Source organism: Oreochromis niloticus, linkage group LG3 (assembly GCF_001858045.2).
Source record: "Oreochromis niloticus isolate F11D_XX linkage group LG3, O_niloticus_UMD_NMBU, whole genome shotgun sequence".
NCBI classification, from domain to species: Eukaryota; Metazoa; Chordata; class Actinopteri; order Cichliformes; family Cichlidae; genus Oreochromis; species Oreochromis niloticus.
This window is the reverse complement of record NC_031967.2, coordinates 55,634,561-55,650,852: the sequence shown is the minus strand read 5'-3', so window position 1 is coordinate 55,650,852 and position 16,292 is coordinate 55,634,561. Positions and strand designations below refer to the sequence as shown.

The window sequence follows — 16,292 nt, the reverse complement described above, 5'->3', positions numbered from 1 at the left end:
TGTGTCAGATTGATCACTTAAGGGTGCCCCCCCTCAATTTTAACAGCACTCCAGTTTTGTTCGCATCATATTTTAGTATAGTTTCTGAGTTAAGGAGAATAAAAAGATATTTAACATTCGATGTAGCCTCATTGTTGAGTAGAAAGCACAGATTAAATAAAGACGTTTAAATTTAAGAATATCTGAGCAGATGGTGCAAACAGCAAACACCTGCTGCTGAAAACACTGTAGTCCACAGGTTGGAGGAACATGCTGGAACAGACAGCACTGATGCTTTTGTCTGTCACATGTCGGTCTCTTTGGATTTCACACCGCTGAGTTTAAGTACATGAAATGAGCCTCCACCCTTTGCTGCTCCCTGAGCTCAGCTCACATCTGTCATTAGGACAGTGCAGCAGCTGACTGCATGTTTGAGGCTGAAAGGTTTTTTCCTGTTAGTGATTCCATATTCAGTCACATGCCTGCTCTGTGTGCATGTCTGTCTCTGTAACAGTGACATTTGTGTCCCTGCAGTGCTGATAAATCAGGATGTTTAAGGAGCTGAAGTCAGCGGCAGCAGAAACAGATGGAGCAGCTCAGTCTCACTGTTACAGTCACTTTGTCTCAATATTCAACTTTAAGGACACTTTCTGCAGACCTGAGGGAAATCCCAGAGATAACACTGTGTCAGGCTGCACACAAGCGAATGTGCATGAATAAGGCAGCTTTTTAAAAAGGCTTTTCTACAGTAAAGAACAGACGATGACTCACACAGAGTCACCGTCTGTGTGAGTCACCGTCTGTGTGAGTCACCGTCTGTGTGAGTCACCGTCCGTCCAATCCTGACCAGTCTGTATGGCAAATATGCCAAAGCCAAAAGGGGCTTTGAATGATCAGTTGGAGCAGAAAAGTAGTATATATAAAAAAATCAGTATTTGTATTTAGCTCTGATCATCACATGAAACATAGATGAAGAATTTTCTGCAGCATCGACATGCATGCATGTCTGTATGTTCCCTAAGGTGAGTGGGCTGGTCTTAAAGAAACTTTGCATAGACATTACACAGGAAACTGAGAGTGGCAGCATCTATGACTTATACAAATATTTTATACAGATGCTGTATACATCTTTGCATTTCACAGTCTAGTTGAGCAAAGAATGAAATGTCAGATTATAATGATGAGTCACAATATAATGTCCATACCATCATATTATAATGATTGTAGTATAGATGTGTCTGTCTGTGTTCAATGTGTACTATACGTTTTTTTAAACATAGATAAAAAGAAGTCAAAATTACACGAGGCAGTTAAAGTGACTCAGAATGATCCTAAAATCAGTGGTTGGAGCTCTTCAGAGTCACTAGATGGCAGCACCAGGCTGCGCTTTAAGCTGTTGTGCTTTTTACTGTCTGTGGATGCTGCTGCAATCAGCTACTTCAGTTAGCTGTGAACTGACCAGTTATTGATTGTATATAATTAAAGTGGCTGGAAAGATCCTGGTGACAGTTTAGGATTTACTGACGTGATCACATCTACAGACAGATAATGATTTGGGTTTGAACAGATGATATTCATCCTCATACCTATAATGATAAACATGTAGAGCTCAAACCTCTTCCTACCTCTCTGAGAACCAAGTTAAATTCATGTTTTTACTGAGGAGCGTATAAGCAGGGATTGAAGGAAACCAGAGAGACCCTGTATAAAAATCACTAACACAAACTTGAGGCGCTGCTTTGAAAACTGAAGCAAACAAAAAAGCAACAAGTGACGCAACAAGCTTTCACACAGACTGCTGCTAAATGCAAGTCTCACTTTTCCACCTGAACCAGTGTCTAATTTTAATTTATTCTAAATTATGAATGAATGGTTTACTTCACCTTTTTGATGATAAAAACGTGTCATATGATGGGTCCCAGTGGTATTTGATATTGCAGAAATTCAAAATAAATTAAAATGAAATCAAATAAATGCACTGCAGCACTGATTGTTTTTACAACACATGTCACCTTGATGAACACTAATTAATTTCTTTGATAATTTTATCAGTAGAAGTTTTTCTCTTTCAGAAACATATGATTCATGTTAGAGTGCATTTGTTATGTCCGCACAATCTGACCCCAATTTTGACTGAATTGAAACCGAGATCATCACCATCAGACTGAATGAGGACAGATGTCCTCACTATGTGTCCTGTGCAAGCACAACCACAGATATCAACAATGCAGTAAATAAGATGCATCTGAAAAATATCTGTTGATGGAGACATATTTATTTTAAACAGCATCTAAAGTCTCACATATTTCATTTCCTTCAATCTAAACTTACTGTACACAGACACATACATGCTTCTCAAGCTTCTGTGTGAAGTTTCCAGCCACTGAGTGATGTTAGCGCATCTCTCAGTCTGAGGTTGTGGTTTTACTGATATTTGTTGTTTTCTATCTGCTCTGTAGAGACATGTGCATGGGTTAGCCACAGCAACTCATGTTTTCCATCAGAGAGCTTCATGAAACCCACAGAACCACACGAGAAGAACAACAAGGCTGACCAAAGTTTATTGATCCTGCACAAAAAAACAGATTTCTGCTGTGGAGACGACAGCAGGGTCCCACAAGTTACTGATTATTTTAAATACATTGTATTATGTTTATTTATCAGTTATAGACTATATAATATATAGCATATACATGCAGTATAATGTTTCTGTTTTGGCCTTACAGACATAGAGAGGCAGTGTGACAAAAATACATTTACTTTTTTTTTAATTTTTGAGCTTCTTTACAAAAATGTCTCATCACCCATTCAGTTTTCTTTGTCTGTCTGCAGTTTTGTGAGTGCATTCAATGAAGAGATGAAACAAAATACATACACATCTGTTTTATACTGACAGCCCTCTGGTCTGAGGGCCTGTGTGGACCAGCAGCTGGTTATTAGGTTGGACTAGCAGATTTCTTCAGTGAGGAGTAGACAACATTTGGATTTGATGGAAGCTCTGAAAACACAAGAACACACAGTTCAAACAATATGAATATGTCTTTTAAACTCACAGATATGGGCAACTTAGAATCATTAACCTAATCCCACTAACTTGCATGTACCCATGGAGACACAAACTCCACACAGAAATGGCCTTGCCTGATGATGGATTTGAACTTAGCAACTTCTTGCTTTGAGGCAACAGTGATAAACACTGCACCATCAAACTGTCAATCCAAACTAAAAAAAAGTAGGAAAGCTGATTGATATCAAATTTTCTTTACTTTTTTGTCCTTCACAGGTTAAGCCACAATAAATAGAGATAGCATACATGTGGTGTGTGTGGCTGTCTTGCTGTTCTGTCTTCTGTGTTTCAAATTGCATGTGATATTGTGATATCGCAAATCCAGGCAACTAAGCACTCTTGCTATACATGAATAAATTTAACTAGTTTTAAGTTGTTGAAAGCAGATCCTACATGATTTAATTATGTTCACCATAGAAACATAAAAGTTATTTTGTTCAAATTACATGTTTGTCTCTTGTAAATGTAACAACCATACAATGTCACTTTTAGTGTAGAAGGGAAATGTTTCCTTAAATATTTAAGTTCCTTCCCCTAAAAATGATCATTCTAGATATTAATGTTCCCCTTCAATTTTTCAAAAAAAAAAAATCCGTTAAAGTGATAAACATAGAAACTCCTCTCCTATTTGCTGATCCTAGCTGTGTTTCCACACAAAGCAAAACCTGTAGCTGATCTCAGGAGAAGTGAAAGTAGATCCAGTGGAAGCTTGTCTAGAATGATAATCTTCTATCAAAGACTAGAGGCTTATCCACAACGTGCAAACAATCAGTAAAAGCAGCTGACATCTTAGCTCCAGCCATTGTTAACAGTAAATTGTAAACAGTGGGCACGCCTGTGAAATGGACATGCTACAGTCTCTATGGGAGGCAAACTTGCTTCCAACAACAAGCAATTGCATAAGATGGCATTAATGTAAAGGATGGATGCAAATACATGAGAAGGTTGTCTGAGCTGAAAGCAGAGAGATCACTTTAACTTTAGTTTTTATTGATATTTTTTATTGACTAGACCTTCCTTATTCTGACAGACACATAGCACACAAAACAATACCTCTGCTCCGGTTGGTTGGCTGCAGGTGGTGATGTAATATTTTGAGGTCACTGTATGTGATGTCATCACCTCCAGATTTCCGTCCACTGGCTGAAATGAACCAAAATAAATTTATGGATATATATAGATGACTACATAATAAATTTCATTGGGCATTTAAGAATGTTGGTCTTCCTTCTTTTTCTTGTCTGCAATTATATATAAGCTGTGTGTTTATGTGTGCATGTATGTATGCTTTTTGGTGCACATATACAGACGAATAGAAAAAAAATAGTTTTGCTTTGGTTTCTTTTATGTGTAAACACAACACTGGTTCATTTCTTAAGTTAGGTGATTTTTTTTGTACTTTAATGATTGTTAAGTGGTTTAACAAAATAACAAAACTAGAAATTTACCTCTGAAAATGGAAACTAGAAGGACTGGGAATGTTGGGAACTCTTTAGGGATCCTGGAGAACTCAAGTTCAAGACCACTTTAATGTATTACAAGAAAATAATTTCTTATTTTGTATCTCATTTAGGTGTTTTGATCCTTCAGGCCCTTAATTTTTTTTTTTAAGATTGTAATTCTGTTTTGTTCCATGTTATCTTAAAAACACGTATTAAAATTATAAAATACACAATTAGCCCATTCCAAGCTCCTTCAGTTCCCAGTTAATACAGTCCAAATTCTTACAGCTCAAAAAACCCATCTCTGTGGTTCTCTGTGTCTGTATAGGAGCTCGGAAAGAAAGTGACTGACTTCATCACATTTCTTGACCTCTCTTCTTCTTCAGTTCTAAAGCCAAATTGTGGAGAGTCCCAAGTATTTAATCACTAGTGGGAGTATTCCCACTGACCCACTATTGATCATGTGCCTCATCACAGGTAATGTCTCACAATGGTTTCACTCTAAACCTCTGCTGATACTGACCCACAGCCTGATGACAGATAAATATTTGTCAGTGAAAGCTCAAGTTGCGATTCCCTGATGGGCGCAAATGACCATCATATGACCAGATGAAGAATAAAAACAGACCAAACTTTAGCCCTCGGATTTCTAATTATGAAAAAGTCCTGGTGCTAAGCTTAATGTCCAGGCTGAAAGTTGACCCAAGACTCAAACCTAGAGCTAGAAACATTCACGTCATTGTGATGTCACTTTGAATGTGATTAAAATGTGTCCACGTGAAAACAACAGTTGGCAAGAAATTCTTCTTTTAAAAAAGTTCTGCTGGAAAAAAGTGAATGCATCTTACTCCAGTTCTATCAGTTTATCTTCAGACTTTAGAATTTGTTGGCTGTGGTCGTCTCGTGGCTCCACCCGTGTGCATAAGGATCAATAATCTATTAACTCTACTTTATAGTCACCATATTAGTTGTTGCATGCACTAACGATGACGTTACCACAGGCCTGTCACTGTTTATACTGGTGCTTCAGGTGAGCCAGAAGAAAACAAAATAAATCTCTATAAAAACTAGTGCGACTCATGTCTTCAACCTGGGTGCATCTGTATGCCCCAGGTTACAAAAATTAAAAAGGTATATAATGTCAATGCTTAATGAGGAACAGTGTCTAACAGGACATGAGTGCTGGAAGTGAAACATATAAAGTGCTGTCAGTATACAGGATGTGTGTCAAAAGAAGTTATTTCCCAGTAAGCATCATGATCAGATTTCTTAGAAACTGTCAGCAGGTTTCAGAGGCCCTGTGGTCATCTTTCCTGTTTCATTTTACCAGAGAGTACCGTATAGACCAATACTTCATCACTACATATACACACTGTCATCGGGACTATGATGAGAAATCAAACTTTAAAACTTTTTAAACAAAACTCTGCTGCAGCTCTGTGGTCATCCAGTTTCCTGTTTTTGATGAAACACTTTAACTGAGTTCACGGCTCAAAAAGCATTTCAGAGAGAGGAGGCTATAAATATGTAAATATAGATGTTTAAAATTCAGGTGTTAATGCAAAATGTTTCTTTTATGAAGATTGTAACTGTAATAGTGTATAGTATAATGCTTAAGTTTACTCTCAGACATATAGACCAACCTTTTTTGTGATGCTCTGCTAAAAAAAAGAATAACTTCTAACTTTATCAGAATACATCACTCTTATTGCCTGTTTATGCCCTGTGCTTATCTTCAACGTCATGCTGCTCTGTTGTATCTTTCAAGTCTTTCTGATTCTGATTCTGATGGAGCTACAATTCAGGTTCAAGTTATCTGTTATTGTGAATCACCTAAGAGCCATCAAATATATTTAATGCTTTTTTATACAATAACACATACATGATAAATATAATTGATAGCATTTGTGTGAGAAATTATGTTCTTTTAAACATTTCATCTAAGACACCGTTTGATTTAGTGTCAGGACTTAATAATGTCATTTTTAAAGCAGGGTTGCTTAAATATGATGATATGGACAATTCATAACAGTTCTTACATGTTAAGTGTTCCCTCTAAGCTGAGCGCGTGAGCAATCACACACTGCTGACACAGTCTCCACACAGAAAATCTGCACTGCGCACAAAAACCCTCCAGCCTGAATTGAAATGAAAGTAAACACATGTATTTATTTTAATTTTGCTGGTTGTGTCAGCAGTGTGCGATTGGTCACGCACTCAGCTTAGAGGGAACCGTTACTTAGCTTTGCCACGTGGCCTCTGACATGCATGTTAAATTAGATCTTGATTTTAACTTGGTCATACATGAGAATCTGTGTTTGTATTCCTGTGTTTGCCCTGCAATAAGCTCTCAAAACCTTCAACTTTTAAAACAGATGGATGGTCTGAGTCAATTATCAAACCCCATGAATGGTTGCAAGGATGTATCACACAAGCCTGGATGCATATGAGCAGAGGTGTTTCTGAGGTACTCATACAGCCTGCAGCTCATTTATCCCAACAAAAAATCCCTGACTGTGTTCACTTCGGCGGAATCTCCTCTAGTGTCCCTAAAAGAAATTCATGATGTCTGTCCTGTATGTATAAAGAAGGATTTCTTGTTTGACCTCTCACCATCCTCCAACACAGGCTGCAACATGTTAGTAACAGCTCAGAGGATCCACTACAGATAATCAAATAGCATCTCAATATTTACAACAAATATCGTCCTTATGAAGGACAAAAACAGGAAGAGACTGAATAGGCTGATCCGCAGGGCCAGCTCTGTTCTAGGATGCCCTCTGGACCCAGTGGAGGTGGTGAGTGACAGGAGAATGGCGGCTAAGCTGTCATCCCTGTTGGACAACATCTCCCACCCCATGCAGGAGACTGTGACAGCACTGAGCAGCTCCTTCAGTGGCTGCGGCACCCACGGTGTGGGACGGAGAGATTTCGCAGGTCTTTCCTCCCCACTGCTGTCAGACTCCACAACAAAGACTTTAACTGATCAAACACACACATCCACAAATGTGCAATAATACTAATGTGCAATAATCTTTTCTGGCATCGTTGTATTTTTTTTACTCAGTTGTATATAGCATTTGTATTCTATTTTTATCTTATTGTATATTTTATTCTATTTATTCTACTGAATATAGTATTTTATTTTATTCTATCCTGTACAGTTGTGTACTGTATTTATTCTTATTCTATTTTATTCTACTGTATATAGTATTTTATTTTATTCTATCCTGTACAGTTGTGTACAGTATTTATTCTTATTTTATTTTATTCTAATTTTTGCTTCATAACTTTTGCACTGTCCACTTCCTGCTGTGACAAACAAATTTCCCACGTGTGGGACTAATAAAGGTTATCTTATCTTATCTTATCTTATCTTATCTTAAACACTTGTTCTGAACCATGATGGAGACAAAGAAGAGCAGCTGTACCTCTGTTCCTTGATCTGTTTTTCTTGTCTTTGATGGTGATTTGTCCATAACTGACGTCTCCAGTTCGCACTGATGAGTAGACTCCAGCTGGATCACACTCTGCACAATAAAACACACAAAGAAGACATCAATGCAGTAGTCATAGTGGTATTTATCATTACATTAGAAACGACACAAAAAACTATTTAGATTATTTACTTTTTTTTCTGTAAATAGGAATAACACTGTCAAGAAAGAAGAAAACAGAAGTTATACTAAAGGCTATATTTAAAGCAGACGACTGATCACAGCGCTGTTTTAATGAAAACATGCTAAAATCACGGCATGTGTGTACGTCACACTAACTGCAAAATTTCTGCTAACTACAAAAACTGTGCTGCGCTTCTTCTTTGCAGATATTTACAGGTTTTATAACTTTTGTTGCAAATAGTGATTTTCTATGCTTCTGCCATAACTTCACATCATGCATCTTTCATGACGCACAGAAGAGATTAAAAAGTATAAGGGGATGGCCTTACAAGTCTGAATAGACAATACATTTGGTGTCTGTGCTTCAAGTGTTGCTGGAGCTTTCTGTTCTATAGATGAGAGTGGAAATCACACTTGTGCATGTGTGTACAGTAACCACAAGTTACATGAAGCTGAAGCATGTGTGCACATAGCTTTGTGAAACTCATAAGGGATGAGTGTCAGCATCACTTGTTTCTGGGGGTGGAAAAACTGTGATGACCTCGCACTTTAATGTATTTCCCTGTTAATTATTTCATGACTTCAGCCCTGTTTAAATAAAGATGCTTAGCTTAAGAGTAATTAGTAAACAGTGTCAGACTGATCCAGACAGGAGTCTCAACACCTGCTGGACTCTTCCTCGCATTCTTCTCCATGATGAAGACAAAGAAGAGTAGCTGTACTCAATATAAAGCGCCTTGAGGCGACTTTTGTTGTGATTTGGCGCTATATAAATAAAATTGAATTGAATTGAACTGTACCTATTTTCTTTGACTTTCTTTGCTTCTCTTTGATGGTGATTTGTCCATAACTGACGTCTTCAGTTCTCACTGCTGAGTAGACTGCAGCTGGATCAGTCTCTGCACAATAAAACACACACATGGAGGACATCACTGCAGACAGTATGCTCATTTTTATACTACTTTTAATATTTTAAATATGATGCAAAACCAAAAAACTGCAGCGAAACCTGAGCAGTTGAAGTGTTTCATTAGAAACAGGAAACTGGACAACCACATAGCTGCTGTGTTATGTTAACAGACTAACCACAGGCTGAAAAACAGGCAGTCCAGCATGTAAAAAACAACCGTGTGAACAGTTCAGCAGGTGAGCAGTGTGAACATTTATCGACTGACTAAGTTTTGGATTCATCACTTAAAAAAATCTAATCTAAGATAAATAATGTGAATTATTATTTGCATGCTAATGTGAAATTAAACCATTAGATATTAATTATAGTTAATTAATAATTATGTGTGTGGAAGGGTGCAGTTTTTGCAATCTATGGTCCACAACCATCAAAACAAGTGTGGTCCCTACAATAACCAGAACACTTTATGATGTTACACCTCTAGTAGTAGGCCTCTGCTATTACACAATGTGTTGATCTGGTTTTGTAATCTCAGATCCTGTCTCCTTATCTCTGCCTTCCTGTCTGTGACCTGAAAAACAATCAGTTTGTCATCTTGAAGTATGTCTCAATTCTTTAAATGCATCTCAAAGAAAAAGAATGCTGCAGAATGAGCTACTGTTGATGTCACTGATGGCAAATACACAGCCATCAGGGAAAAAAGTCACCAAGTAGCAGTAAAATGAAGGTTTGGGTCCAGAAATGTTACATTCCTAAAAAACGAGGACAGCTGTCTATCTGAACACACTGAATAATCCAATTTTTCTATTAATAGATGCTTTTTTTTTTTCGTTCATGCTACCCTTGTCTGATTTTTACTGCACTAAAAATGTCTTATAGTATGTTTAAAAACAACAAATAAAATAAAATAAATACATAAACACAATATAATACTATTCCCAAGTGAATAGTGCCTGGAGAGGGATGTGCCTTGGTGGAGTTTTGTCCTCTTATTACACAATATTTGGGGTTCAAGTTCTAAGAAACCACCACTGTGTTTATTGATGAAGATAACATCTACAGAGAGGAGCTTTGTTGTGTCCCCTCAATCAAAGACATTAAACCTAGAGGCATATGTCACAGAAATGAAAGACATTCACTAATAAGACTTTCAGAAACTAGTCTTCAACATTTGCCAAGGCTAAAGGTTTTTAATGTGTTTTTAAGATCAGGGTAACCTAGGATTTTACCACCACACAAAATCTTTCTTCCTATGTAATCTATAGAGAGCAAAGAGAGAGAGAGTCTTTTAATTACACAGGTCTGAAAAAAACAACAACAACAAATAAATAAATAAAAATTCAGCTCCATGGGATATTTTTAGTAAATTATATGTTTGATCTCCATTTCCCTCCATCACATACAGTTTTTTTTTTTGTAAAATATGACAAGTTTACATAAAAAATAAGCACAACACTAATAAAAAATCTATATTCCCTGGTGCGCCTCTGTCAGTGCGCCCCAGGGTGGCTGTGGCTACAATGTAGCTTGCCATCACCAGTGTGTGAATGTGTGTGTGAATGGGTGGATGACTGAATGTGTAAAGCGCTTTGGGACTAGTAAAAGCGCTATACAAATACAGGCCATTTACCATATTTTATATTTTATAACTATGCATATTTTTTTTTCAGAAATTCCCTACCTTTCACTATTATTATTTCTTTTTAAATATATATTTCTAGTTAGAGAAATTTCAGAGATTTATCCCTCAAAACTGTAAATACAAAAAAGTTGGACAACATAGTTTCCCACCACTAGAAATTTTTTTAGTGTCTTCATAGTCCCTGCTTCGTATTTTTGAGATACACCATTTTTCTATATGTTGCAGGAAAACCGAAAAAAAAAAATATATAATGCAAATTTGCAAAAAAACCTAAACAAAACATGTGTGTTCCGGCAGTGTAATTTGAGTTCTAAGCATCCCAGAAACAACACAGAAAACCATCAAGTCAAAAATGACTTTTAAAAACACCAGTATAACATATACGGCCCTGAAGGTAAAAAACTACATTTAACCATAAATTACGTCGCTTCAGGTTTCGGGCAGATAATGGACATGCGATAGTTCGTGCTGATGCCTATTCCAATTAGTAAGTCTTACAAACAGCTGATCAGATCAGCAAAGCGTGTTTCTGGAATATTATGTTTTTGTTCCTGCAAATACTTTTTACGAAATCTTTCCTATGTGGACAGAAACCGTGACTTCGGACAAGCTGATGGCATAAAATCTAAATACAACTCCTCCGGTTTCATGTGCAAAAAAAAAATAAAAAAATGTTGCACTAGCTTATGTGGTTGCAGTGTGCCCGCTCTAACCGGTCACTGCATGTAAAATGTAAAAAATAAAATATAAAATACAAACCAACTATTTACATTTCAACTTTTAACTATTTAAATTTTCTAGCTTTTTTCTTTTAAACAAATTTAAAGTGAAAAAACACTTCAAACCAGAACACAATAAAATATAAATAAAAATATGCAAAACAAAAAGAAGATGCATCGTCTCTGTCATAAAGGCCTGGGATGATTTTTTGGGAGAGTGCTTTCCTGCTTGGAATTGCATATATAGGATTCACTGCATGAGTAAACTTTCTGAATCCTTTATCATCTAATTTAAAGTGAATAAACACAAAACACTGCAAACCACAACACAATTAAATATAAATTAAAAAATGAAAACAAAAAGAAGATGCACATTCTCAGTTGCAGATGATGCACATTTATCATCTGCAACTGAAAATAGTTGTGGATGATTACTATACCTTTCTAATGTGACGTTGTTGTCCCTGGCTCTCTTTCTCTCTCTCCTACCTGCTCTGTTCCTGTGCTACTGGGAGTGTAACTACCGCCTCTCCGCCCTCTACTCAGCGCAAACACAAGACTCACGTGCGGAGTGAAGCAAAAAAAAAAAAAAAAAAAAAAAACAAGTGAGAGAGAGGGAGAGAGAAAGAAAAAAAAGCAAAACTCCTTTGTTCACTTCAAAGAGCTGACTCTAAGAATCGTTTCGTTTGCGACCGACACATCACTATTCCCTATGAACAAAATATACCAGAATAAACCAAGAACCCCCAATTCTGTAGTGCTCTCGCTCTAAGCCTGAAGTCTGTGGTCTCTTTTAAATGGCAGTTTAAAACTCATCTTTTTAAAAGTGCTCGTGGTTAATTTACTGTTTCAGTGTTTTAGTATTTTTGCTCTGAAGCACTTATTTAGATATTTCCCTTGAAAAATGCAACATAAGATTATACTTTAGCCACTTTACATTAACCATCAAAACAAGTTTTCTCCTTCTTTTGAATGTTGTTAGAATATACACACACAGACACAGTCACACACTACCTTTACGCCGCCTCATTGGCTGTTGATGAGGATTTGAGATTTTGATTTCACTGTATCTGATATCATCTCTGATGTCATCTTCTTCAAGTTACGATGACATGAAACAAAATAAAAAACATGTAAATAAACAAAACTACACACACACACACACACACACACACACACACACACACATATATATGTATATATATATATGTGTGTGTGTGTGTGTATATGAAATCTGCTCACCTTCAGGCTTTCTGTGAACAAATCGCCTCACCAGTAGAATTAGTAAAACCAGCATGACCATAACACAGACTGATCCAAAAACTGACAAAACGCAGACAACAGCAGGAGAAAGTGATGCAGGAAGAGTGACAGAGGTAGAACCAGGAGGTGTGGATGTAGGTGGAGGTGTGGTGGTGTGTTTGTCTAAAATAAAGCAAACACAGTCATTAAGTTCTCGTCACATTGTGAATGTTGGAACCTGCAGAAACACAGACAGGTGAGTGTGTCACCTGTGACAGTGATCCAGCTGGATGGAGACTCTCCATGACCGCTGATGTCACACTTGTAGAGGCCTTCATCAGACCTGGAAACATGCTGGATGGTCATGTGACCTGTAGGCTGCTTCCTGATGAGGGAGCCATCTTTATAGAAAGCAGCTGTGAGGTTGGAGGGACCAGTCTTGTTTTTACAGAGCAGAGTGACGTGATCTCCCTCCATCACAGGGAGGACAGGACTCTGCAGGATCACTGATCCACCTCAACACAGAGACAAACTACAGCATTTCATCCATTTACACACAGCTTCATCAACACTAACTCCACACACTCAGCTTACCAGTGACTGTCAGGTTAACCATGTTACTGATGGGACCCTCTCTGGACTCACACCAGTAAACTCCACTGTCCACTTGATATGTGTTACTGATGCTACAGGAAGAACCAGACCATCTTCCCCACCCATCTCCACACCTCTGAGTCCTCTGTTGTTTGCTTGTGTTTCTCCTCAGAGTCCATCCAGCAGAGCTGTCGTCCTCCTCACAGCTCAGAGACACAAAGTCTCCTTTAAAGAACTGAGAGCTGCTGGGACTCACAGTCAGACGAGCTGTGGGTGTTAAAATCCTCATTACTTGTTGATAAAGCAAATAATACCATGATACCAAGAAAGCAAAAGAGAGAGCAATGGAGAAATACTGGTGAACTGAGGGAGTAATGAAGGTGCCCAAAAGTTGATTCTGTTCATCTGGATGTAGCAGAGGTTCTTTGTTTGTTTGTTTGTTTGTTTTTGTTTTTGTTTTTTTGTTTTTTGAAAACGCTACGTCCAGGTGAGCAGAATCAACTTTGGGGGATTCACTTACCTTATTGAGCATGCATCAAGAAGTAATGAAGGTGGCACCAGAAGATTCCACCTCCACTACTCCTTATCTGCTTAATTTATAATAGAATAACACAGGAACTGACCAGTCATTTTAAAACCTCTGAAAATGAGGGACTGTCTATAAATATTGCTGTTATTCCTAAAAAGCTAATGCAATACTTTTCCTAAACCCATCAAATTAATGTCAAAGTCTGGAACATGTTGAGGCAAAATTTAAAAACAAACAATAATCATTAAAACGTTTATTTTTCAATCCCAAAAAATTGATTCTGTTCATCTGGACGTAGTGTTATCCGTGGGAGAAATCCCACGTTTATTTGTCAAAAAGATTTATTTGTCAAATTAGAGCCATAACTGTAAATGCATTTGGTTGATTTAAGAATAATGCACAAACATTTTTAGATCATTCATGTCTTGAAGTTATTTTTGCTTTGAATCTTAAAACATCAGCATACAAAAATCCACGATCGAAATTTTCAAATTTCAAGCAATTTTAGGACATTTTAGGACCCTGTGCCTTTTGTTGAACACGATCATAGTCACTGGTGTCACTGAAACTGAATCGAAAACTAAACGTAATTTGAAGATTTTCAGGTTTGGCTTCAGTTCTTAGTTATGAAACAACATGGCCAACCATCCAGTAGATCAACAGAATTACAACAATTAACTAATAATCATAACTATTCCCCACCCACCCACACACGTGTGCATGCTCTCTAACACTCAAATTCAAATTCTTCTCTATAATTATCGTTCATGCTCCACTGTTTGTGTAAGGTTTTAGCTCATATTTGATGCCATTAATGTTCATTTTACACCTTCTTCCTTTGCTATGCTTGTGACATGGGATGCACATAATAAAGCCACAACTTCTAAATCAAAGTTTAAACTCTACCCTCTGTCATCATCTCAAACCCAGCCCTCAGTTACCAACCAAAGCATACAATCAGAGTACAAAGATGTATATATATATATATATTCTTTTTTTACTTACCTAGCATGGTTGTGTTCTTTATTTCTCTTCTCGGTAATTAGATTTCTTTTTCTTATTTTTAAATGACACCAACTAAAGCCTGCCCCCTTCCCCTAACTATATGTAGGCCCTCCCCTGTGTTTGCTTCCTCTCTCTCTTATGCTCTCTCTCTCTCTGTCCTTCACTAATTTTTTCCCCTATCAGGTCTTCCAGATGGGAATAAATAATGATTGCTCTGTCATTTACTTAACAAAGAATGGGAGAGTGCCTCTGTTTCCCAGACCAAACATTCTTATTCTATTGGTCAGTCAAGGTTTTAAAACCACCTGAACAGCGACACCCAATGGCCACTTTTGCTATTGTCACACATTGTCACTGGCGTTTGAATGTGTGCAAATGTGAGACAGAAAGCACTTGGACCTAGAAAAAGTGCTTGTAATTTGTGTGTGTGTGTGTGTGTGTGTGCGCGCGCATGAGACATTTTGATAAAGCTTTTGACTGCTCAAGAAGACCAGAAAAGCGCAATATAAGAACGACTCCATTCACCATGACTCTTAAACTTTCTGGGAGTTTGCGGCATCATAAATATTTTTCAGTACTCTGGCAACCAAACCAGTGAGCAAGCCATGACTCAACATGCACCAAAACCTCAGTTACCCGTGGTCACCTGACATGGGTTTTTTGAGCCACACATCAATATTAAGCATGACATCCCTAGCATGTCCAATGTTTTTGAACGATTTCTTTTGCTCAATTTATTATCTCTATGAACACAGTATTCACTCAGATGCATACTGATGTTTACTGTGTTGAAACACTACACAAGAAGCAGTCTTGTGTTATTGTCAGCTTCTCTTTTTGATACCATGTCCTGCAATATAACAGAGTTACTTTGCATCTGCCATTTGTGTGCCAGACACTACCAAGCCACAACTCCTATCCACTGGTGACATTGGATGCCACCTTATGAATACAGGTGAGTGCAAATAGGCTTTGCATTCTGTACTGTCACACAAAGCTACACTATATTGCCAGAAGTATTGTTTTGTGTGCGCTCACACACGTGAACTTGAGAGTGAAATTCCATTCATAATTCATAGGGTTTAGTATGATTTACAGCTATTACAGTTTCATCTCTTCCGGGAACTCTTTCCACAAGGTTTAGGAGCGTGTTTATAGGAATTTTTCTTCATTTTCCATTTGTAAGGTTAGACACTAATGTTTGTAGTCTCTGGTCTAATTCCTCCCAAAGGTGTTCTAATGAGTGGACGTCAGGACTCTGTGCTGGGCAGTCATGAGAGTGGAGTGCAGCATTGTGTTAACATAGATGAGCATGTACTTTATAGAGCTCTGCCTCAGGTTTCCCAGACTGGAAACACAGTATAAAGCTCCAGCATGATATCCTTCTGTCCACCTCCACAGGTGGGTAGTCACTGAGCAGAGTTACTTTAGCCTCAGGTGACGTCACCTGACAGAGGAGGACTGTAGGCCAGTTGCTCCTCAGCTGAATCACCTTGTAATACTCAGAAGATGGAACAAACAGTTCTTGTGGATCTGGTCCGTA

General features: G+C 37.7%; 1 protein-coding gene across 2 annotated transcripts; it reads right to left on the bottom strand.

The window, feature by feature from the left end:
• Positions 1–2,748: 2,748 nt before the first annotated feature.
• On the bottom strand, positions 2,749–13,519 carry LOC112844047 (low affinity immunoglobulin gamma Fc region receptor II-like). 2 transcript variants are annotated; one of them, XM_025903471.1, is made up of 8 exons: positions 13,216–13,519; positions 12,891–13,136; positions 12,622–12,804; positions 12,394–12,474; positions 8,909–9,007; positions 7,920–8,018; positions 4,100–4,189; positions 2,749–2,977 (listed from the first exon to the last, which is right to left on the bottom strand). In XM_025903471.1, exons 1-8 carry the CDS (start codon positions 13,502–13,504, stop codon positions 2,916–2,918), a joined length of 1,149 nt encoding a protein of 382 aa, XP_025759256.1. In that variant the 5' UTR covers positions 13,505–13,519; the 3' UTR covers positions 2,749–2,915. The 2 variants fall into 2 exon arrangements, with proteins under 2 accessions (XP_025759256.1, XP_025759257.1); XM_025903472.1 differs by having other exon boundaries at positions 12,394–12,471.
• Between the last annotated feature and the right edge of the window lie 2,773 nt (positions 13,520–16,292).